The 25,181-nt window shown below is 43.2% G+C and overlaps 1 protein-coding gene across 2 annotated transcripts in view; it reads left to right on the forward strand.

The window, feature by feature from the left end:
• Positions 1-25,181, forward strand: part of LOC106578541 (partitioning defective 3 homolog) — a 566,386-nt gene that overhangs the window by 374,162 nt on the left and 167,043 nt on the right. Inside the window, exons 17-19 of one of the 2 annotated variants that reach the window (XM_014157480.2) lie at positions 83-133; positions 9,154-9,402; positions 15,873-16,113. In XM_014157480.2, coding sequence (XP_014012955.1) covers positions 83-133; positions 9,154-9,402; positions 15,873-16,113 — 541 coding nt within the window. The remainder of the gene's footprint in view (positions 1-82; positions 134-9,153; positions 9,403-15,872; positions 16,114-25,181) is intronic. The other variant, XM_014157481.2, reaches the window with a different exon arrangement.

Here is a 25,181-nt window from a genome sequence, read left to right on the forward strand (position 1 = left end):
TGCTCTGGAATGGTGTTCTGATTTGGAATGTGGAATGTGGGCACTAACTAACCAATCACACTTGTTTATGCCTCTTTAACAGTATCAGACGAGTTTAACTCCCACCTCACCCCGAGCACAGAAAACATGGAAGGTAAGCACTAACCACCAATCAGGGCGTATTGTTCATCACCACCGCCACTGAACCGGCTAATCGCACAGCACTTTGGAATAACAAGCTCATCTCTGATTGGCTCGTCTTTTTGAGTTGGGGTCAGATGTCAAGAGAAGGGTTTGAGAAAGGGGCGGTATTCTTATTGACCCCTTTGCCATCACATAAAGGGTAACTTTTGTTTTTCTCTTTGCTCTTTGTCTGATTATTCCTCGGCCAGAGAAATGGAAGGATATTTATGATGCCATTTGAGGTAATTGCAGTGAGCACAAAAAGGGTTTTCATATTTTGTAGGGAGAGAAAAAGAGAGTGGCATGGTGTTGAATAGAGGTTTGGCAGCAGTTGTCTGAAACGTTGCCACCATGCTTGTTCTGTAGTGAATATGATAGAAGAAAACATTCATTATGCCGAAAGGTGTAGGGGTAGGGTTGTGAGGAGTGAGGCAATGTAGTCCCATTTGAAATAGAGATGCTCAATGCCAGTTGGCCTCTTTAGCTGAATGGAATTAATCCATCAATGACAAGCCAGTGTGTTCTCACCTTCCATTAGTACGGGTCTACTACAACGTGTGTACTCACCAGGCACAGAATGTGTTGAGAGCTGAACAATACATACAGCACTTTTACTAAACAGCAGCCAAAATCTATTCTTTCTCCTACCTATTGCACATTAGTGAAATAAATACAAGTGATTCACTGAATGAGAAGGACAGGATCACAGCCTAACTACAGGTAATCTATACTGAACAAAAATATACAGTGAGGGAAAAAAGTATTTGATCCCCTGCTGATTTTGTACGTTTGCCCACTGACAAAGAAATGATCAGTCTATAATTTTAATTGTAGGTTTATTTGAACAGTGAGAGACAGAATAACAACAATAAAATCCAGAAAAACGCATGTCAAAAATGTTATAAATTGATTTGCATGTTAATGAGGGAAATAAGTATTTGACCCCCTCTCAATCAGAAAGATTTCTGGCTCCCAGGTGTCTTTTATACAGGTAACGAGCTGAGATTAGGAGCACACTCTTAAAGGGAGTGCACCTAACCGCAGCTTGTTACCTGTAAAAAAGACACCTGTCCACAGAAGCAATCAATCAATCAGATTCCAAACTCTCCACCATGGCCAAGACCAAAGAGCTCTCCAAGGATGTCAGGGACAAGATTGTAGACCTACACAAGGCTGGAATGGGCTACAAGACCATTGCCAAGCAGCTTGGTGAGAAGGTGACAACAGTTGGTGCGATTATTCGCAAATGGAAGAAACACAAAAGAACTGTCAATCTCCCTCGGCCTGGGGCTCCATGCGAGATCTCACCTTGTGGAGTTGCAATGATCATGAGTGTCACGACTTCTGCCGAAGTCGATGCCCCTCCTTGCTCGGGTGGTGCTCAGTGGTCGACGTCACCGGTCTTCTAGCCATCATTGATCAGTTTTTCATTTTCCATTGGTTTTGTCTTGTCTTCCTACACACCTGTTTCCAATCCCATTAATCATGTTGTGTATTTAACCCTCTGTTTCCCCTCATGTCCTTGTCGGTGATTGTTTGTGATGTTATGTTACGTGTGTTTTTGTATCCGTGTGCGACGGGTATATTTTACCCATGTTATTTTGTACTTTGGTTTTGGGGTTTGTTTTTTCATTAAATACTCCAGATTTACCATACATTTACATTTTAGTCATTTAGCAGACGCTCTTATCCAGAGCGACTTATAGTAGTGAATGCATACCTTTCATACATTTTTTTCCCCGTACTGGTCCCCCGTGGGAATCGAACCCACAACCCTGGCGTTGCAATCACCATGCTCTACCAACTGAGCTACAGTTTGGTTTTTCCTGCGCCTGACTTCCCTGCCACCCACATACACGAATATGACAATGAGAACGGTGAGGAATCAGCCCAGAACTACATGGGAGGATCTTGTCAATGATCTCAAGGCAGCTGGGATCATAGTCACCAAGAAAACAATTGGTAACACACTACGCCGTGAAGGACTGAAATCCTGCAGCGCCCGCAAGGTCCCCCTGCTCAAGAAAGCACATATACATGCCCGTCTGAAGTTTGCCAATGAACATCTGAATGATTCAGAGGACAACTGGGTGAAAGTGTTATGGTCAGATGAGACCAAAATGGAGCTCTTTGGCATCAACTCAACTCGCCGTGTTTGGAGGAGGAGGAATGCTGCCTATGACCCCAAGAACACCATCCCCACCGTCAAACATGGAGGTGGAAACATTATGCTTTAGGGGTGTTTTTCTGCTAAGGGGACAGGACAACTTCACCGCATCAAAGGGACGATGGACGGGTCCATGTACCGTCAAATCTTTGGTGCGAACCTCCTTCCCTCAGCCAGGGCATTGAAAATGGGTCGTGGATGGGTATTCCATTATGACAATGACCCAAAACACACGGCCAAGGCAACAAAGGAGTGGCTCAAGAAGAAGCACATTAAGGTCCTGGAGTGGCCTAGCCAGTCTCCAGACCTTAATCCTATAGAAAATCTGTGGAGGGAGCTGAAGGTTCGAGTTGCCCAACGTCAGCCTCGAAACCTTAATGACTTGGAGAAGATCTGCAAAGAGGAGTGGGACAAAATCCCTCCTGAGATGTGTGCAAACCTGGTGGCCAACTACAAGAAACATCTGACCTCTGTGATTGCCAACAAGGGTTTTGCCGCCAAGTACTAAGTCATGTTTTGCAGAGGGGTCAAATACTTATTTCCCTCATTAAAATGCAAATCATTTTATAACATTTTTGACATGCGTTTTTCTGGATTTTTGTTGTTGTTATTTTTGTTGTTGTTATCACTGTTCAAATAAACCCACCATTAAAATTATAGACTGATCAATTCTTTGTCAGTGGGCAAACGTACAAAATCAGCAGGGGATCAAATACTTTTTTCCCTCACTGTAAACGCAACATGTAAAGTTGTTGGTCCCATGTTTCATGAGCTGAAATAAAAGATCACATACATTTTCCAAAAAAGCATATTTCTCTCCAATTTTGTACATAAAGATGTTTACATCCGTGTTAGTGAGCATTTTCCTTTGCCAAGATAATCCATCCACCTGATAGGTGTGGCATATGAAGTAGCTGATTAACCAGCATTCTCATTACACAGGTGCACCTTGTGCAGGGGACAATTAAAAGGCCAGTCAAATGTCCAGTTTTGTCACACAACACGATGCCAGAGATTTCTCGAGTTTTGAAGAAGCGTGCAGTTGGCATGCTGACTGCAGGAACGTCCACCAGAGCTGCTGCCAGATAATTTAATGTTAATTTCTCTGCCATAAGCCGCCTCCAACGTTGTTTTTGAGAATTTGACAGTACATCCAACCGGCCTTACAACTGCAGACCATGTGTAACCATGCCAGCCTAGGACCTCTACATCCGGCTTCTTCAAAACTCATTCAGATTGGCTGGGCCTGGCTCCCAAGTGGGTGGACCTATGCCCACCCATGGCTGCGCCCCTGCCCAGTCATGTGAAGTCCATAGATTAGGCCCTGGAATTGATTTAAATTGACTGAGTTCCTTATATGAACTGTAACTCAGTAAAATTGTTGAAACTGTTGCATGTTGCATTTTAAAAGTTTTGTTCAGTATATGACCCAGCTATTTTGACGTAGAGTATTGCTCTCATGTCCATAGAAATAGAACACATTCTAGTTCTGTGATCGCGTCACCAACACCACCAGCACCACCAATGTCATGGCTACTTAGCCAAACAATGACAATGCCTCTGATTGAGATGTTGAGTCACAGTAATGATAATGGGGAGTCCTAAGTGACATTATGATACATGTAGAACAGTGTGGATTGGAGGATATAGGACGTCCTCTGGTCCTCCTAATGAACCAGGGTTGTGTCCCAAATGGCACCCTATTCCCTATATAGTGTACTACTACTTTTATAGGGCTCGGGTCAAAAGTAGTGTACTATATAGGGAATATGGTGCCATTTGAGACACAGCCCAGGAGTTGGCAGAGACAAGGAGCCTGGTCGACCCAGGGCCGCATCTCTTCCTCAGGGATACCAGGACATGGCCCCGCCACGCCACCCTGGGACTATTTTTAGCTTAATTACCCTTTTAACGCTGCGCTTTAAACCCTCCACACACTGAATACATTAGGCATAATGGAGCCCCTGTCCTCCCCGTCCATACAAAAATCTTTACATGCAAGGATGAAGTGGTTGTGAATAATGGTGGTGGGAGCATTGCTCCTTGGCTGCTTTCCAAATGGCACCATGTTCCCTATATAATGCACTCCTTTTAACCAGAGCCCTATAGGGCTTGGTCAAAATGTGTGCACTAAATAGGGAATTATTGTGCCATTTTGGACGCACCCATTGTAATTATACTATGGGGCTGCTGGAGCTACTACCGTAATAATCACTAGTGATTTATTCATATAGTTTGCAATACCTCCCTTTAACGCTTAATGATCATCGCTCTTCTCCAATTAAGTGTCCTCCTGGTTGCCTTTGGTTTCGCCTTATTACTGTAAGAATATATTGCACATTCATCTTGGTCACTAATATTTGCTGGTGCGTTTTGGCCGTTTTTTTGTATGTGTGTCGCATCTTTATGCTTCCCCCTATTTCTCCTCTGAACGTGCGACGTGCGGTGAGTGTCATACCTGTGTCGGTTTGCGATAGGGAATATGTATTATTTCTTCCCCAATGAGCAGAAGACGTGGCAGCGTGGGTTGGTTGTGTGATAGGACCTGGCATATTGAGAGCTGTCAGTCAAAACGTCCCTGGAGAGGTTCTGAGAGATTCAGATGAAAACAAAGGCAACGGCACGGACCAATCAGAGGCCTCTGTGCCATTCCCAGACAGAAACACTACACACCGCTCTAGCATGATTCAGAATACGAAAGGGTGATAATTCCCAAATTCGGAGAATGGCAGATGAGCGAGAGAGCGGCAGATGCCATTTGTGTTTCCATAAACTCTTGTATCCGTCCGTGGGTTTATCCCCCACAATCCTATTGTGTCAAACATGCACCCGCCCAGCTTCGGTGTGTGCTCTATTCTGTTTGTCTGGATTTATGCATAAGCTTCCAAAGCCTCACATTTACATGGCATTTGGAGGATGTTGATTAAGGCACATCCTCCAGCATATGGAGAATTATGCCACGTCCTTACCGGGGGCTGTAATTGCCTGTTATTCATGTTTTTGATGTCCGTCTGTCCTCCCATGTCCTTCATCTGACACAAGTGGTTCTTTTGAGAAATGAATCCAGATGATTTCCCCTTCCACCCAGGTGGTACGATAAGATGAGCAAATATCCTTCATTGTCATATAAAATGAAGTCAGTAATCAGAGATGTGCCTTTGCTTTCCTGAGGAACAACGCAGTTAAATGGCTGTCCTGTTCCCGGTGGTGCTTCACAAGGGTACCTGTAACCCTGCTGACATTTCAAACACACAGTAAAGTTCTGTTTTACTGTCTCCGCCAGCTGGAAGATGTGGATCCACTTACTGGTGATGTTGCATCATGCAATTGCTCTTCCTTTAAGCATGCATCTGAGTGGTTAGCAGTGTGGCCCTCTGCTGAACCTACTGGTACTGGTCCAAAGTAGTGCACTATATAGGGAATATGGTGCCATTTGGGACACATCCGTGTATCTGTGTAGTTGGTAGCATGGTCCTCTGGGGCCTGCTGGGAACAGGAGTCTTTATTAGCTGTGACAGGGTTATTATGGAGAGCTGTGTACAGGCCTCAGTTTATACATACAGTAACAGCTAACGACTGACCTCGGTACAGCCAGACGGGGGAGTAGTGACCCATGGACCAGTGGATCCAAGCAGCGCTGAGAGACAGGAGACACACATCTTGTCACAGTAAGGTCAGAGGTTAGTGGCTTGGATGACCCGAACACCCGTGGTTAAGTTTCCTCCCCTAGTCTAAAAAAACATGGTCAAGGATTCCTCCCAAATGGCATCCGATTCCTTATACGCTGGGAAGTGTACTAATTTTGACCTGGGCCAATCGGAAAAGTAGACTAGAATAAAACTTTATTGTCCATCCAGGATGGACATTTTTCTTTGGCATCACCTTCTAGTAGAAAAGCAAAATAGTGCACTAAATATGGAATAGGTTTCCATTTGGGATGCATCCCTACACTGCTGAGAAGTAAGTCATCATTGATCAACAGAATTCCTTTTTCCACAGTCGTTCACTTCTGTAAGAAGCAGATTGTGATGTCACTTTGATATAGAAGCGTTTGGCACGGTTCTCGGCTAATCACGAACGTAGCCACTGCAGGTTTACTTGGCTAAAGGATCAAGTAGAGATTAGCAGCCTGGCGCTTTCAGACAGTAGAAGACGGGCGTCTGAAGCTGCTACTGCTTGTGAAATTATGATAACAGTAGCAGGCAACACATGGATTACTGTCCTGGGCTGGCATGTTGCCTTCTATATCGCCTGGAGTCCTTTAGACTTCCTCTCCTTCTCCCGATCTCCCCTCTCAAATCACCTGTAATTACTTCACAACCAACCACTCTACTCCTCTCTGACTTATAAATGCTTTTCAGAGGGAATATTCATTTCATAAGAGGGAGAAGGAAATAGATTCTTTATTGTTTTCTTTCTCTAATGGGGGTTTATTTTCTTATCCCTAATCTGTGTTTGGCTCCGTGTCTGTTCATCCACAGATCCACTGTGAGAGCTCAGCAGCAATAGGCCACGCTCCGTTTAGGGCCCTTAAAACAAGTCAGGGGTGTTATTGATGACTGAAGGAAACGTGGGGGGCAGAAGGCCGAAACGAGACTGGCTAGCTGGCTGGCTGGGTGTTTACATGAAGCGAAGCTGCATGGAACCTGGCAGCACATGTTTTGGACCTGAGGGGTCTAAACAGACAATGCTGGTCTGTGGATCTCATTCCCATATGCACAGTCCTTAGAGAGTCCTCAGCTTCCACTGAACGGTGGTCAAAACCCAGACAGGACTAATTCAATCAAAAGTTTATCAACTATCTATTAACTGTTTCCTCGTTCAAAGTTTCTTATTAACACGCTGGTTAGAAGCAGATTTAAAATCTATTCTGTTTTGTTGGAAGGTGGTTGTTATTGGTTAATACAGAACAATGAAGAATAAGTGAATGGATGGGGACAGAAAATCAAAATGTCTGCTTGTTTAACATGGCTATCTGGTGAGGCCAGAGCTCCGGGGAACTGACTGACGCCGCCTGACAAAATTAAATACCAATACCCTCAGTCTCGCTCCACTTCCATACCTTAAACAAACACACAGCAGCCATTGGAAAACGAATGATAGCTGTCTAAAGGTTTATTCCAGAGTTAGATAAGTTGCTGTCCAACACTCAAACTGCTATCCATCTACAGATCTGGAGTCTTGCAAGCATACCTATCAGTAAATCTAGTGCTAGTGTCAACAGTCTTCCAAGTGGTGGTTATACCTGACAAGAAAAGCAAACAAAAGAAAGTGTTCATATTGTGCCATATATACAATCCCCTTTTAGAGTTACTTACAACAGACTGCCCGTCTTCTGCTATGGTTGTTTCTTCATTATTTGCATGTTAATTACATGCATTTTGCATGAACGGGATCCATTATAAAGCATATTTCAATGAAATTAGTTGTCACGGGTCCACCTGTTTTGTGCCATCAGTAATTTCGTTCTGTACACTGTGATGTCATACTTCGCTCACATCTTCCTCTTTCTTTGTTGTGTGTGTGGTTTGGGTGAGGGTGAGGTAGGCTACTTGTCTTGACAGGAGTTTGTAAAGATTCCATACACGTTTATCTCTACTTGATCTAACAGGTGGCTGCTGTTGGCAACAGTTTGGGAAATCTCTGTGTTGTAAAAGGCCCACCTGGCTATAGCTTGCATTATCTCTATACTAGAGCAATCCCATTTTGGGTATGGTGTGGTGTGTGACCCTGCGTTCATATTCGTTATCTCCCATCTGCACAACCTTAATCTTCTCGTTTTGAAGTGAGGCTGTTTGTGTCCTTTAAAAGCCTCGTTGCGAAGGGCTTTAAAAAACGGATTAGACGCATGGAAGGTTCAGAGTAGTGACATCGAGGAGGCCACGGCAGTAGGAAGTGAATGGGCTGTGTTTGGGCTGTCTACAATACTTCTGATTATCCTCCCGTCTTCTAACGCGTTCTCCCTCTCTAACTCTGCATCCCATCCTCACCCTATCCTCACTTCCACCCCTATCTTTCCCCTGTTCTGCTCTAGATCAGAGTGATGTTATGTTAATCTAATTTCTGTTCTGTAAACCATGGCTGCTCACTCTTGCCTACAGTACTGTACACACTTTAGTATATAGACATTTGGAAGCTCGCTGTGTTTTGAAAATGTAGTCAGTTTACAAGCACACATTTCAGGCACATTACACAGTCTGAGAAACTTTGTCAAACATTGTTGAAATGAGAACAAGGGTTTACTCTGTTTTCTCTTTGTCTTGCTCCTACAAAGATAGATAGATATACCCTCATAATGTTTCACACACTCCAATTCATCATTTATTTTCCAGATGAATTCCCACAGACTATAGCCCATCCCTCTTCTCTTATAGTGAATTACACGCCAAGTGGAGGGTTATACATCATATCATTTTCTTTCGGTCTTAGGAAACTAGGAAAACTTAAATGATTTATAGCAATCAGAGTTCAGCGCAGAATATAACGTTTCAGGACACATTTTCAGGGTATGAATATCACACATCATAAAATCTTTGTCTATTTCCTATATAGCGCACCACTTTTGACCAAGGCCGTAGGGTATTAATAGGGTGCCATTTAGGACACGGTCAAACTCAGTTGTTCTTAGACCTGTGTTCGGACTTCTCCTTTATCAGACTCCTCGACAGCAGAAGCAGTAGGACCCTCCCTGGGCCTCAAGAAGTCCTATAAAGACTATATAAACTTATTTAGGGCATTACGAGTCTTTGTCATGCATAGGAAGGCTTTATGAATGCTACATATCACCACTCTAAGTCAAGTGTTACCACTTCTCCTTCCTTCAGGCTCTTCGACAGGAGAAACAATTGGTCCCTCTCTGGGCTTGAAGAAGTCCAGCTCCCTGGAGAGCCTCCAGACTGCCGTTGCCGAGGTTACACTCAACGGGGAAATTAACCTCCACAGGCCACGCCCACGAATCATCAGGGGGCGGGGCTGCAACGAGAGCTTCCGGGCAGCCATCGACAAATCATATGACAGGCCAGGAGTAATCGTTACTGCTATGGAAGAGTGTGACCTGAAGGGAATGGAGACATGTGAGTGTTAAGTGTTCAGACTGTAAGACCTTGGTTTTATAAAGCATAACTCATTTTATGTGTAGTTTATAGACCTCGGTTTTATAAAGCATAACTCATTTTATGTGCAGTTTATAGACCTTGGTTTTATAAAGCATAACTCATTTTATGTGCAGTTTATAGACCTCGGTTTTATAAAGCATAACTCATTTTATGTGTAGTTTATAGACCTTGGTTTTATAAAGCATAACTCATTTTATGTGTAGTTTATAGACCTCGGTTTTATAAAGCATAACACATTTTATGTGTAGTTTATAGACCTCGGTTTTATAAAGCATAACTCATTTTATGTGTAGTTTATAGACCTCGGTTTTATAAAGCATAACTCATTTTATGTGTAGTTTATAGACCTTGGTTTTATAAAGCATAACTCATTTTATGTGTAGTTTATAGACCTTGGTTCTATTAACCTCTATGGGCTAGGTGGGACGCTAGCGTGCCACCCGTGGTGCACTCCATCAACAGCAGGTGCATTTCAAGAGCGGCAAATTTGAATCCAAATAAATGTCAAAATTCAAATTTTTCAAACATACAACTATTTTACACCCTTTGAAAGATAAACATCTCCTTAATCTAACCACGTTTTACGATTTCAAAAAGGTTTTACGGTGAAAGCATAAATTTAGAGTATGTTAGGAGAGTACATTTACAAGAGTTGTGTGTAATGTTTTGTCAATTCAAAGACAAGGTCACCAAAACCATAAAACCAGCTAAAATGATGCACTAACCTTTTACAATCTCCATCAGATGACACTCCTAGGACATTATGTTAGACAATGCATGCATTTTTAGTTCTATCAAGTTCATATTTATATCCAAAAACAGCGTTTTACTATGGCATTGATGTTGAGGAAATCGTTTCCCTCCAATAACCGGCAGTCAAGTCAGCGTCACAAATTAAATAATTAAAATTAGAAAACATTGGTAAAATATTATATTGTCATTTAAAGAATTATAGATTTACATCTCTTGAACGCAATCAACTTGCCAGATTTAAAAATAACCTTACTGGAAAATCACACTTTGCAATAATCTGAGCACTGCGCCCAGAAAAATACGCGTTGCGATACAGACTAGACGTCATGTTGGGGAGATCTAAAATCGAAAATACTATGTAAATAATCCATTACCTTTGATTCTCTTCATCAGATGTCACTTCCAGGTATCACAGGTCCATAACGAATGTAGTTTTGTTCAAAAAAGCTCATAATTTATGTCCAAAAATCTCCGTCTTGTTAGCACATGATCTAAGCCAGCCGGACTTCTCGTCATGAACGAGGGGAAAAAATATATTTACGTTCGTTCAAACATGTCAAACGTTGTATAGCATAAATCATTAGGGCCTTTTTTAACCAGAACATGAATAATATTCAAGGTGGACGAATGCATACTCTTTTATAACGTATTGGAACGAGGGTACCCAACATGAACTCGCGCGCCAGGTGTCTAATGGGACATCATCGTTCCATGGCTCTTGTTCGGTCAGATCTCCCTCCAGAAGACTCAAAACACTTTGTAAAGGCTGGTGACATCTAGTGGAAGCAATAGGAAGTGCCAAAATATTCCTCAGCCCCTGTGTTTTTCAATGGGATAGGTTTAAAGGCAATACAACACATCAGGTATCCACTTCCTGTCAGAAAATGTCTCAGGGTTTTGCCTGCCAAATGAGTTCTGTTATACTCACAGACACCATTCAAACAGTTTTAGAAAATGTAGGGTGTTTTCTATCCATATGTAATAAGTATATGCATATTCTAGTTACTGGGTAGGAGTGGTAACCAGATTAAATCGGGTATGTTTTTTTATCCAGCCGTGTCAATACTGCCCCCTAGCCCTAACAGGTGTTAAGCAAACCTATGTAGTTTCTGTAGTTCATGGTCAGTGTTAAATAAAGTAACTGGCCGATAGTTCCAAAATGAAACAATTTGAATATAGAAGGAGGATCCACCCATATAATTAAGCAATAAGGCCCGGGGGGGGGTATATGGTCAATATACCAAGGCTAAGGGCTGTTCTTACACACGACGCATCACGGAGTGCCTAGATACAGCCCTTAGCCGTGGTATGTTGGCCATATACCACAAACCCCAAGGTGCCTTATTGCTATTATAAACTGGTTACCAACGTAATTAAAGCAGTAAAAATAAATGTTTCATCATGCCCGTGGTATACGGTCTGATATACCACGGCTGTCAGCCAATCAGCATTCAGGGCTCGAACCACCCAGTTTATAATTACATATAGAACATTGATTTGCTAATATCTCTATGGATCCACCCCTCACTCAAGTTCTGTAGGTTTTCTCTTATACATTACTTAGTGAGAGGCATGCAGAAGGGAATAAGCATCCAATCAGCTTTTACATCAGTTTCCCATCAATATGCATAGGGTTAGTGTAGAAGTGAATTGTTCGAGACTGCTTCTCCATGTCTTCCCTGAGGGCTCACAGCCATTTAAACTGCATTGTCATTTATTCCAAGCAGACTACAAACAGAACAAGGAAAGCTCTTCCATTGTTTTGCCAACAGAACACACGAGTACTGCTTTTTTGCATCTTGGCTTATGGTCCTGGATGTTTTGTGTTGTAAGCTTTTATGTATGTACGTTTTTTTTTAATGTTGTGCCTAGATTCAGAATACATTCTTTATTTTGGGATTCAATAGAAGAGTTTGTCGTCATGTTCTCTAACGGTTCCTTTTTATTTATGTTTTTACTTTCTTAGTGTCATACACATTGGTACAGGTAAATCTGTAGAAACTGGATTTTTGGATTCTTTACATACTCTAACTGTACGGCCAAATGTATTGACTAAAATTGAGACCAGAAATAACTTAAATTCTCAAAGTATTACCTAGTCTCCCACTTCCCTTTGACTGAGCACGTCAGTTGGCAGGTGTTTCTTGACACAAAAGCATGCATTGGAGATAGAGGCAGGGATGTGTTACGTTCCTGAACAGGTAATACCCTGCAACGCCACCACAGTAATCACCAGATATATTTTTCATTAATTCTCCATGAATGGATTCCATTAAAGCAACCTGGGGAAATTTGAAAAAGAGGGGAATAATTTGCATGGAATTATTTGCATCTCTTTGTTCTCATAAGCTCTGTCTGCAAACCACTAAATGCTGTCTTATCTTGCCTAAGAAAAAAAATGGGACAAGCTCTACGATTTCCTCCTTCCTTTCCTCTGCCGAGGAATATTTTCTCTTCTCCCATGAAATTCAAATAACTCAGATTTTAGATGATATTATATCATCACAGGGTTTAATAGTCAACATTGACGGATAAGCCTTTCACTTTTCCTACAACCAATACTTTTATTCATATAAAATGAGAACGTGGCGTCGCCTTCTGCAAATGTGTCCCCACAAGATATCCTACCGAGCTACTGCATTCCCTTATATATGTTATCAGGGGTTTAATGTTTCTAAACAGAGATTCTGAATTAAAATCCCCCTATATTGTATGTTGAAATGAGCCTAGCAATTTTACATTTCAGTCAGAAGGCTCATTCACACACACACACTGAGATGAATCTCCCTTTTCTCTATTGAAATGGAGAGATATAATGATACACTTTGATTGTAGTGTCAAAACATTTGCTGTCTGCGGCGGGCACACAGATCGTTTTAATTGCCCCTATTCAGTTCACTTTTCTGTGGACTCCCTCCTGCAATCTGAGCTTGGCAAGTACCTAAACTTTTATTTTCCCGAGGCTTTTTGATTGAAACACCATAGATTATTCTTGCTGTTTTGCCTCGACTCGTTCCTGTCAGTCTTTGTGTGGCTAATGTGAAATTAAGTGTTCTATCATATTTAGACCTTCATCACGGTTGATTTCTCTCGTTCTAATTTTTTTGGGCAACAGACTTTTAGTGGGCTGCTTGATAAAAACAAACCAAACACACACACACACACACACACACACACACACACACACAGTGTTTTACATTCCCCCAGGAGGGCCAGTAAGATTACAATCTTTAGTGTGTTATCGGTGACAGCGTCATTAAGAGCATCTAACATTAGTGCTGTTGCTAATCTTAGCCATAATGGCCAAGATGCAGCTCAGTTCTGAGATATGCCGCCTTTGCACTTAACGAAATGATAAGCACGCCTCAGTATGAGTGATAGAATTGATATCTGTCCAGACCCTGTTAGTCTTATCATATCCCAAAGTGGTGATAGGCAAAAAAAAAGAATATTTTTTTTGCATAATTGAATAGGGCTTAAACCACTGGATTCAGCATGCTATTCTTGTCATACACCGCCTCATGGTGAGATTTCATTTCAGTAATTTCCTTTGAGATGGATGCAGAAAGCAACCGCTGATAACTCGACGGAACGAGAAGAAAACAAGTCCTTGGCGCTTCATCCTTTGAAATGTGAACCAAGGTTGCGTTCCAAATGGCACCCTGTGGGTCCTGGTCAATCGTAGTGCACTGCATAGGGAATAGGCAATCATTTGGGATGCAGACCAATACTTTTCAATCACCACACCACAGCCCAGTCAGTCTCATCTCATCTCATCTAGCTATGCTAAAAATCCATCAAGGACTTACCTTTTTTATTTTCCTGATAAGAACCTTTCTTTTTTTCCCTGTCAAAGCCAGCCAATCAGGTAGTAATGTGCGAGACATTAATAAAGCTTAATCCCAGGGCCATCTACCTCACGCCTCATTGTGACGCATATACCACCGTAGGCATGCAGCCCATTGGAGTAGAACCCAGGCTATTTGCAATTAAGATCCCCATAGGCCTTCTCAGAGATTATTTAAATGTGAATTAGTGACAGATTAATTACAGACACGCTGCAGTGTAGTGGAAACCTTGAGTATAATCAACTCAGTTTCACTGAAGAGGGTTCATTTCAATATGGAGGTTTTCTTGGATGATGGAAATTTGAGGCATAGTAGCGAAAACAGAGATAATGACAAACTAGCTACATATATATAATGCATGTACAGTGCATTCGGAAAGTATTCAGGCCCCTTGACTTTTTCCACATTTTGTTACGATACAGCCTTATTCTAAAAAAAACCTATTCTAAAATAACAACGTGAAAACAGTTTTTTTGGTGCAAATTTAGAAAACATTTAAAACAGAAATACCTTATTTACATAAGTATTCAGACCATTTACTATGAGACTTGAAATTGAGCTCAGGTGCATCCTGTTTCCATTGATCATCCTTGAGATGTTTTTACAACTTGATTGGAGTCCACCAGCAGTAAATTCAATTGATTGGACATTATTTGGAAAGGCACACAAATGTCTATATGAGCTCCCGCAGTTGACAGTGCATGTCAGAGCAAAAACCAAGCCATGAGGTCGAATGAATTGTCCGTAGAGCTCTGAGACAGGATTGTGTCGAGGCACAGATCTGGGGAAGAGTACTAAAAATATCTGCAGCATTGAAGGTCCCCAAGAACACAGTGGCCTCCATCATTCTTAAATGGAAGAGGTTTTGAACTACCAAGATTCTTCCTAGAACTGGCCGCCCGGCCAAACTGAGCAATTGGAGGAGAAGGGCCTTGGTCAGGGAGGTGACCAAGAACCTGATGGTCACTCTGACAGAGCTCCAGAGTTCCTCTGTGGAGATGGGACAACCTTCCAGAAGAACAATCATCTCTGCAGCACCCCACCAATCAGGCCTTGGTAGAGTGTCCAGACGGAAGCCACTCCTCAGTAAAATGCACATGACAGCCCGCTTGGAGTTTTGCCAAAAGGCATCTAAAGACTCTCAGACCCTGAGAATCAAGATTCTCTGGTCTGATGAAACCAAGATTGAACTCTTCGACTGAATGCCAAGCGTCCGTCTGGAGGAAACCTGGCACCATCCCTACGGTGAAGCATGATGGTGGCAGCATCATGCTGTGGTGATGTTTTTCAGTGGCAGGGACTGGGAGACTAGTCAGGATCGAGGCAAAGATGAATGGAGCAAAGTACAGAGGGATATTTGATGAAAACCTGCTCCAGAGCACTCTGGATCTCAGACTGGGGCGAAGGTTCACCTTTCAACAGGACAACGACCCTAAGCACACAGCCAAGACAATGCAGGAGGGCTTCGGGACAAGTCTCTGAATGTCCATGAGTGGCCCAGCCAGAGCCCGGACTTGAACCTGATCGAACATCTCTGGAGAGACCTGAAAATAGCTGTGCAGCAATGCTCCCCATCCAACCTGACAGAGCCTGAGAGGATTTTTTTTTTTCACCTTTATTTAACCGGGTAGGCCAGTTGAGAACAAGTTCTCATTTACAACTGTGACCTGGCCAAGATAAAGCAAAGCAGTGCCTATTTAATTTATTTCTATTGACTGTTTTCGTTATATGAACTGTAACTCAGTAAAATCATGTTGCATTTATATTTTTCAGTATGTTAGACCCAAACAAAAACAATCTCTCTCCCTCCCTTTTTCCATCTCTCAGTGGAGGAGGACACCGAGGGGAGTTCTCGGTCAGGCCGGGATTCCATATCTACGGCCACCGACCTGACCCTGCCACCCGGCAACTCTGTAACCATGGAGAGGCAGGTGAATGGCAACGGCGATAAAAAGAGGGTGAAGAGCGTGAGGGACAAGAAGAAGCCTGAGAGAGATAAAGAAAAGGAGAAAGAAAAAAACAAAGCCAAGAAAGGGTTGCTGCTGAAGGGCCTGGGAGATATGTTCAGGTAAGGACCCTTTACCCTCCAGACCCAATCAAAACTCTTCTTCTGTTAATGTATTCAGTAAAACATTCTGGAGCATGACTAGAGCATTCCGGAGCATTCTGGAATCAGAACACAGAGTGTGTTCTCTTTGTGATTGGTATTGGAACTAATGGGGGTGAACCTCACCTTAAACTCTGCTGGGGTTAATGTCCAGGCAGCCAGGCCTCTGGCACATCTCAAGTGTTTTTTTTAATAAGGAAAGGATGTTTTATTCATTATGTGCAGTATCATACCCACCGAAACACATTCTCTGTTTGTTAAACCAGTGGAGAATGCACTGTACCCAGCCTGAGTACTAATGGGAATATGTGATTGGGTCTTATTAGAACAAAGGATAAAAAGCTTGTGAAGATTATGAACTTGATTTCATTAGAATCACTTTGCATGTATTTCAGATGCCCAGGGGCATTGCATTGTGAGTCATCTGCTGCTGTGCAGTCCTGGTTTGTGGCCTACAGCGTGTCAGGCTAATGGTGTGAAATGGGTAGAGATCACTCTGCTCTTGTTGGTCACCCATTGCTCTTTTTGTGTGACCAGTAAACAGTCCCCCAGAGGGGGTTAACTTCTATAAAATGCTTCCTGCATTAGGTGTATAGAGCTTCTCACTGAAACAGTACAGCAGGCCCTGGGGCTGTTCGTATCAACGTCTCAGCGCTGGAGTGCTGACTTTGGATCAGTTTGGCCTTTTAGATCACAATGAATAAGATTACACCAACAGTAAGGACCTGATCCTAGATCAGCACTCCTACTCAGAGATGCTTGATCAAATTGCTAATGCTTAAACTACAATGTGATCAGCACTAACCACTAATGTATGGTATTGTGAATCTGATCCTATCATGTACAGTAAGCTAACCCTCATCAGGTGAGGGATGGTGAGGGTGTATCCTACACCCTTAGTGCTAATTCAGAGAGCAGGGGGTCCAAGCGTGAGTGTTAGGGGCGCAGCTACCGCCACTGCCGTGAGGCTAATCAAACAGAAACCACAATTAATTATTTGGATTTTATGCTCATTTGAGTCCAGCATAAATAAGGGTGCTCACACACACACACACGTCTGTTATCATGCAATAAATTGTTTTCCTGCGGATTATCTTAATGGGATTAACTAGCGTATCACGGGGGACAGCTCCATAATTAACAATGAAACTACAAGTGTTTTGAGGTCATGATTCAGGAATTCAGAAAGGTTGCTTATCTGGGGGAGATTATTTTAGAATTACACATAGATGCACAAGCACACTAGTGCACACACACAAACAGGCACGTAAACATGCACACAAGCACACTAGTGCACACACACAAACAGGCACGTAAACATGCACACAAGCACACTAGTGCACACACACAAACAGGCACGTAAACATGCACACAAGCACATGCAAATAAACACACAAACCTCTGCCTTTACTATGTCTTACTTTGAAGTGAGTTTGATTAGTGAATGAAAGTTGAAATGTGAGTCAGTGGCTTTCATCTCTTCCTGTGTCACGACGCAATCGGCACTGCTGGCAAAGGTTGTTCCTCTTCAGCATCTTCTGCGGCGCTAGAGAGGTACAGACTATTCGCCTGGACCTTGCCGTGCCCTTCCCTGGCACATCATCTTTCTACATTATCTCTGAGTACCACAGCCACTTAGTAGTTGGCACACAGCAGCCCTCCCTGACACTCTCCCCTGCACCCTGCATTTAACTCCCGGGACTTCTGACCCTCTGTCTTATATTGGATATGCAAAGAGACAGCTCACCAAAAACCACTACTTACTTCTCTCTCTATCTCTCTGTCTGCGTCCCAAATGGCACCATATTCCTGTTATACTGCTCCACTTTTGACCAGAGCCCTATGTGCCCTGGTCAAATGTAGTGCACCGTAGGGAATAGGGTGCTGTTTGGGACGCAGCCTCTATCTCTTTCTGTGTGATGCTGGCTCACTCCCTCCCTGCCCTCGGTTAAAAAGCAGGCTTGGAGAGTGTTTTGTACTGAGTTAAAGGGATACTTTGGGATTTTGCAGTGAGCCCTTTTATCTACTTCCCCAGGGTCAGATGAACTTGTGGAAACCATTTTTACACCTCTGTGTCCAGTATGACGGAAGATAGCATTGGCTCACAAAACTATCTCTAACTACCATTAGAGTAATGGCTACCAGACACCGGCTAACTCTAGTTAGCAATTGCACTAGCGCTAGTTAGCAATTTACTTCAAACTGCATGCAGAAACATAAAAATGATATCCACGAGTTCATCTGACTCTGGGGAAGGAGATAAAGGGTTTCAATGAGTATCCCTTTAAGGTGAGACAGGTGCAAGGCAATGGAAAGACACTGAGCTAAACTGTTCATATGAAGGAGCCTGAAAAATAGAACAATAATAAAATGCCAAGCTAGAGAAAGGGGAAGAGTCAAATATGAAGTGAGAGAGAGGGTGACAGAGAGAGAGAGAGGGAGAGAGCTGACAAATATTCAAAGAGAGAGAAAATTGGAGGGAGATAACGAGAAAAAAAAAGTGTGAGAGAGAGATGTTCGATGTAATGTCAGTTTATTTTTTGATGTTTTGTTCTGACACTCATTGAAAATTGAGGAGTTTCATACACAGAGAGAGATAGCATGTCCATCCAGTTCACCAGCACATCATGAGAAATATTCCTGTTGCATACAAAACAGCTTAGAATCATCATCAGCCAATGGCATGACCAGACTTCATCATGATGATCACACATGCAACCTGATTGGCTTTAGCCCTTATCCCTGGGTGCTAATTTGCATGGAACAGGCCTTCAGCACATCAAACCAATAAGCCTCCCTGACAGAGACACACACACACACACACACACACACACACACACACACACACACACACACACACACACACACACACACACACACACACACACACACACACACATAATCCTTTCACAAACACACAGATAAACACACACACACACACACACACACACACACACACACACACACACACACACACACACACACACACACACACACATCTACTCCCCCTAAGGAGATTTGAAGGAGTTTGCAATACACTGCAATTTGAGCTCATCTGCATGCAAAGCTAAGGACGTGGCGCCTGATGAACATGCAGTGCACACGCTTAATGGACAGCCTGATTGGTAGTGCATTAAAGCCAGGGCCAGTGGAGAGTAGTGTGATATTGTAGAGAAAAGAAGAGTGAGATAGAGAGGGGAAGAGGAGGAGAGAAATTTGACTGCTTAAGCCGGAATAAAAGAACCCTCACAGTAAAATAGCTTCTGTTATTGAATGTAAAATGATCTTCTGCAGCACATGATATCATGTCTGCATATTTGATGCAGTAATTAATAGGTTATTCCTATCAAAAGGGCAGAAATGGTCATGGAAGGGGATCGAAATCCCCTTAAGGGAGGACGATAGTATTTTCATTTCACTGTTGTTGTACTATATGACGAGCCCAATGTCCAGTGGACATATATCCATCCAGCCATTATTCTAATAACCGTGGTGCATCTCATGTCCTCTACTCCCAGATAGCATGACTGTGATCATGTATGCGTCCCAATTGGCACCCTATTCCCTATATTTTATTTTACCTTTATTTAACTAGGCAAGCCACTAGGCTACGCTGCCGCCCCGTAGTGCACTGCTTTTGACCAGAGCCCTATAGGAATAGGGTGACATTTGGGATGCATGTCATTACTTTCGGATCTTATCAGGGTTGTTTAGACCTCCACAGCCCCACCCGAGGCCTTGTTAACCCTGTTAGCATGTCGCTATGCTGCCTCCATACAGCCATCTAGTATCTATTCCTGTCTGATTTGAATGGCACAAACGGCTCCTGTTACAACCTTAATGAGGTGTTGTTTATCTTCCCTCTGATTGGCTGACCTCTCCGAATGCCCATCTCCCTCTCATCTCCCATCTCGCTGTCTTTGTGTGTGTCTGCGTAGCGGAGTGTTTACCGTATTGTATGTGAATCGGCCCTTGAGCATGGTTTGTATGTGTGTATGGAGGTGTGTGTGTGTGTGTGTGTGTGTGTGTGTGTGTGTGTGTGTGTGTGTGTGTGTGTGTGTGCGCATCAGGCTTGCGTGCTCAAGACCCGCTCCTTTCATGGGTGCTGAACTAATGCATCCTGGGTTGTGGTAAAAGGAGCAGGCAGCTGCCGGACGGAGAGGGAGAGAAAGACAGACCGAGCGAGAGACAGGAATGGTGTGCACTGGAGTGAACTGTGGTGCCACATAATAGGGGGAAGAGGAGGAGGTGGAGGGAAAAAAAGGAGCAGGAGGGGAGAGGGAAGAAAAAGTAGGAGGGAGGTAGCGAGTGGGGGGAAGGTGTGGATGGTGGATGTAAGATTCTGTGCCACAAAGGCAGATAATAGGAGGGTGTTGTTGGCAGCAGGAGAGTAGCTAAATAGTTAGCGTGCCTTGGCATGATGTAGCGTGATGTTATGGGATCTGTTGTATACACTATGTTATGTATGCATTCCACATGACCCCATATGGTTGCGTGGGCGTCGTCACTTCTGATTGTGGTAAGCCGGTTTGGTCATTAGTATTGTAACATCGACACACATTTGCATATTTGTATATTTTTTTATTTATAAAGGATCCCCATTAGTTTCTGCCAAGAAACAAAGCAATAAAACAACACGTACAACACATTATTAGACCACTAGTCTACCGCTACATTTCTGCAATACGTAATGTATAATACATCATGTATAATGCCACAATACAACAACAATACAATGTACGTGTGTGTAGAGTGCGTGTTTGCGCGTCTGTGTGGCTGTGTTTGTGTCTCTTCACAAGCCGTGTTGTTCCATAAGGTGTAGTTTTATGTGTTTTATCTGTTTTTTTATCAGTTTCTACTGCTTGCTTGAGTTACCTGATGTGGAATAGAGTTCCATGTAGTCATGTCTCTATGTAGTACTGTGCATTTTCCAGAGTCTGTTCTGGACTTGGGAACTGTGAAGAGACCCCTGGTGGAATGTCTTTTGGTGTATGCATGGGTGTCCGAGCTGTGTGCTAGTCTTTTGAACAGACATCTCGGGGCTTTCAACATGTCAATACCTCTCACAAAGACATGCACTCTCCTCTACTTTGAGCCAGGAGAGATTGACATGCATGTTATTGATGTTAGCTCTCCGTGTACATTTAAGGGCCAGCCGTGCTGCTTTGTTCTTGGCCAACGGTAATTTGCCTTTGTCCCTCTTTGTGACACTTGACCATATGGTTGGGCAGTAGTCCAGGTGGGATAAAACTAGGGCCTGTAGGACTTGTTTTGTTGATAGAGATGTAAAGAAAGCAGAGTGGCGCTTTATTACGGACCGACCTCTCCCCATCTTAGCTACCATTGCATCAATATGTTTTGACCATGACAGTTTACAATCCAGTGTTACTCCAAGTAGTTTAGTCTCCTCAACTTGTTCAATTTCCACATTATTCATCACAAGATTTAGTTGAGGATTAGGGTTTAGTGAATGATTTGTCCAAAACACGATGCTTTTAGTTTTTGAAATATTTAGGACTAGATTACACCCATTCTAAAACTGGCTACAGCTCTTTGTTTAGTGTTGTAGTTGACGTGTATAATGTTGAGTCATCAGCATACATAGACACACAGGCTTTACTCAGTGCCCGTGGCAGGTAATTAATAAAAATGTTAAAAGTAAGGGGCCTAGACAGCTGCCCTGAGGTGTGCCTAACTCTACCTGTATTATTACACACACAGTTTACCCATCAATAGCAATTAGGCGTTCCCATAAGCAGGCACTGACAGCTGCAGAATCTCATCTCAGAGAAATAATTGTGGTTCATGTCATGCCTCACTTATCATAATGTCCCATAAAAGATTGGCCAAGGTATTAAACCTACCATAGTTCAGTCAGGATCAAGCTACAACCCATTTAGAAGAATAACCACCAGCTTATGTTAGAGGAAGAGAAAAGGACTCAACTTAGCACCAACATACTGTAACATCACAAATGGCTGTTGAGTACAACATATTTGTATGATATATTTCCTACTAATATGTGTTTGACATGACGTACCGGATGTGTTATTGTGAGTGAGTATTTCAGTATATAAACTGAGAATTAAAGACATGCCAAATTTGCATTGGGTTTATTGATGTAACAGCAACAGCCTTCCACTCTTCCTCTCACTGGGATCCACCACTAAGAGAAATCTCATCTCATAGTGGGTATTGTCCTTAAGAAGAGGATCCCGTTTTCACCCTGTCAAAAACATATTTGAGAATATTTCCCTCCCTCTTCAAAGCCGATTGATCCTTGAGCTTTAAAGGGGGTCATTTTGGGCTGAAGTCAAACCTTGAAAACCTTGAAAAAGGACCAAATATGTCCTCTGTGTGTGACATCCTGTTATCCCCCTGCCAATCACAGAGCAGAGACACAGCAGTGGGGGCGGGAAAATGAACACAATTCACCACCCCGGCAGATTACCAACCACTGTCACAATGAAACAAAACAAAACATATTCTGGGTGGTTAGGCTAAGCACAGATTTGTGTGTGTATGTGCATTCGTCTGAACGCGTGTGATTGCGTGTCACAGGAAAGGTCTTATTGACGATTTGGGGACATGCTTTTAGAAAGCATCCAGCATTGGATTAAGGAGAGAGGGGAGGGCGAAGAGAGAGGTCAAAGACTGTAGCCATAATATCAGACACTAAAAGGGGGGGGTGTATGTATGTGTGTGTGTGTTGGCGGCTTAGAGACCAGAGGGACATGTCCAGCTCTTCTTTCCTCTGACCACTCAATGCAAATGTAATCTGACACCAGTGTATTTCCATCAGAGGGCCAAGGAATAATTTGGTTTGGAATGATCACACGAGATGTGTGTGTACTAGAAGTTGTAAAAGGAGTAGGGAGAGCATGGAACTAATTGAATCTGAAATCTTGTTGGAGTGAAATGGGATCCACCGGTGTCTTTCACACAGCAGCATCTCAGAGAGATGGCTCCAAACATGACTGAATTCATAAAGTGGCTTGTTAAGGACCTAATTAAATGTAGCAGCTTCCTCCACGGCCATCCTTGCCCTCTAATGGAACAGTCCCTGGGAACCCAAGACTCTCCTCACACACTCTTATTAGCTCATACTGTATATGTTGGATCCACACTATAGGGACGAACCGAGCCAAGTCTAGCTGTTCTGGGCTGCCCTGGTTACACATTCACCACCATGCTGGAAGGGACAATGTGTAAAGAAAATTCCCAGTACAGTAAGCGTCCGCCCTGTCATGTGGATTAGACATTAGTCTCTTCTCTTAGCTGCTCTGTCTGATGACGATGAGTTTAGGCCATAATCAACACTAGACATGCTTCACTCTTTTTAATTGCACTCTGCATCCGCTAACTTTTGTCATCTTCTTTTGGTTTTTGTTTTCCAACTTTGATTACCACTGTGTTGGTATTTCTGTACTGGAAGCGATTCCTTTGATCAATCAGAGCAGAAGTATGCTAACTAGACTGTACATTGATTCTCAAAGGGATGGAAATTGAAGTCATGAGAACACAAACAACATAGGAAGATCTGAGAACATTGTGATCCCATTTTGTTTTATCAAAAAGCTCAAGTTGGAAAAAATAATTAATTTTGTAGAATGGAAGGAATATTTAACATCCAAGTTACAAAACAAAGGTTCTCTATAGAATTTACTGTACAATGTACTGTATATGTAAATGAGTTGGGTTTAAATGCAGAGCATGGTGTGCACTGCAGTAATGCAGTTGTTAGAAATGCATAGGGGGAAACCTTTTTTCTTATTTTTCTCCTCTCTTGTGATACAGTACGTAAATGATCATATAATGATACTCATTACTAGTCTGCTCACTCATGTGCTGAACTTACCATGTAATCAAATAGAAATTGACCTTTCATATCCAGTGTGTGCCCTGTCCACTGAAGTGAAGTGTGCGTGTTTGTGTGTGTGCCCTGTCCGCTGAAGTGAAGTGTGCGTGTTTGTGTGTGTGCCCTGTCCGCTGAAGTGAAGTGTGCGTGTTTGTGTGTGTGCCCTGTCCACTGAAGTGAAGTGTGCGTGTTTGTGTGTGTGCCCTGTCCACTGAAGTGAAGTGTGCGTGTTTGTGTGTGTGCCCTGTCCGATGAAGTGAAGTGTGCGTGTTTGTGTGTGTGCCCTGTCCACTGAAGTGAAGTGTGCGTGTTTGTGTGTGTGCCCTGTCCGATGAAGTGAAGTGTGCGTGTTTGTGTGTGTGCCCTGTCCACTGAAGTGAAGTGTGCGTGTTTGTGTGTGTGCCCTGTCCACTGAAGTGAAGTGTGCGTGTTTGTGTGTGTGCCCTGTCCACTGAAGTGAAGTGTGCGTGTTTGTGTGTGTGCCCTGTCCACTGAAGTGAAGTGTGCGTGTTTGTGTGTGTGCCCTGTCCACTGAAGTGAAGTGTGCGTGTTTGTGTGTGTGCCCTGTCCACTGAAGTGAAGTGTGCGTGTTTGTGTGTGTGCCCTGTCCACTGAAGTGAAGTGTGCGTGTTTGTGTGTGTGCCCTGTCCACTGAAGTGAAGTGTGCGTGTTTGTGTGTGTGCCCTGTCCACTGAAGTGAAGTGTGCGTGTTTGTGTGTGTGCCCTGTCCACTGAAGTGAAGTGTGCGTGTTTGTGTGTGTGCCCTGTCCGCTGAAGTGAAGTGTGCGTGTTTGTGTGTGTGCCCTGTCCGCTGAAGTGAAGTGTGCGTGTTTGTGTGTGTGCCCTGTCCGCTGAAGTGAAGTGTGCGTGTTTGTGTGTGTGCCCTGTCCGCTGAAGTGAAGTGTGCGTGTTTGTGTGTGTGCCCTGTCCACTGAAGTGAAGTGTGCGTGTTTGTGTGTGTGCCCTGTCCACTGAAGTGAAGTGTGCGTGTTTGTGTGTGTGCCCTGTCCACTGAAGTGAAGTGTGCGTGTTTGTGTGTGTGCCCTGTCCACTGAAGTGAAGTGTGCGTGTTTGTGTGTGTGCCCTGTCCACTGAAGTGAAGTGTGCGTGTTTGTGTGTGTGCCCTGTCCACTGAAGTGAAGTGTGCGTGTTTGTGTGTGTGCCCTGTCCA

The sequence above is a fragment of the Salmo salar genome, chromosome ssa19 (assembly GCF_905237065.1).
Source record: "Salmo salar chromosome ssa19, Ssal_v3.1, whole genome shotgun sequence".
Lineage (NCBI taxonomy): Eukaryota > Metazoa > Chordata > Actinopteri > Salmoniformes > Salmonidae > Salmo > Salmo salar.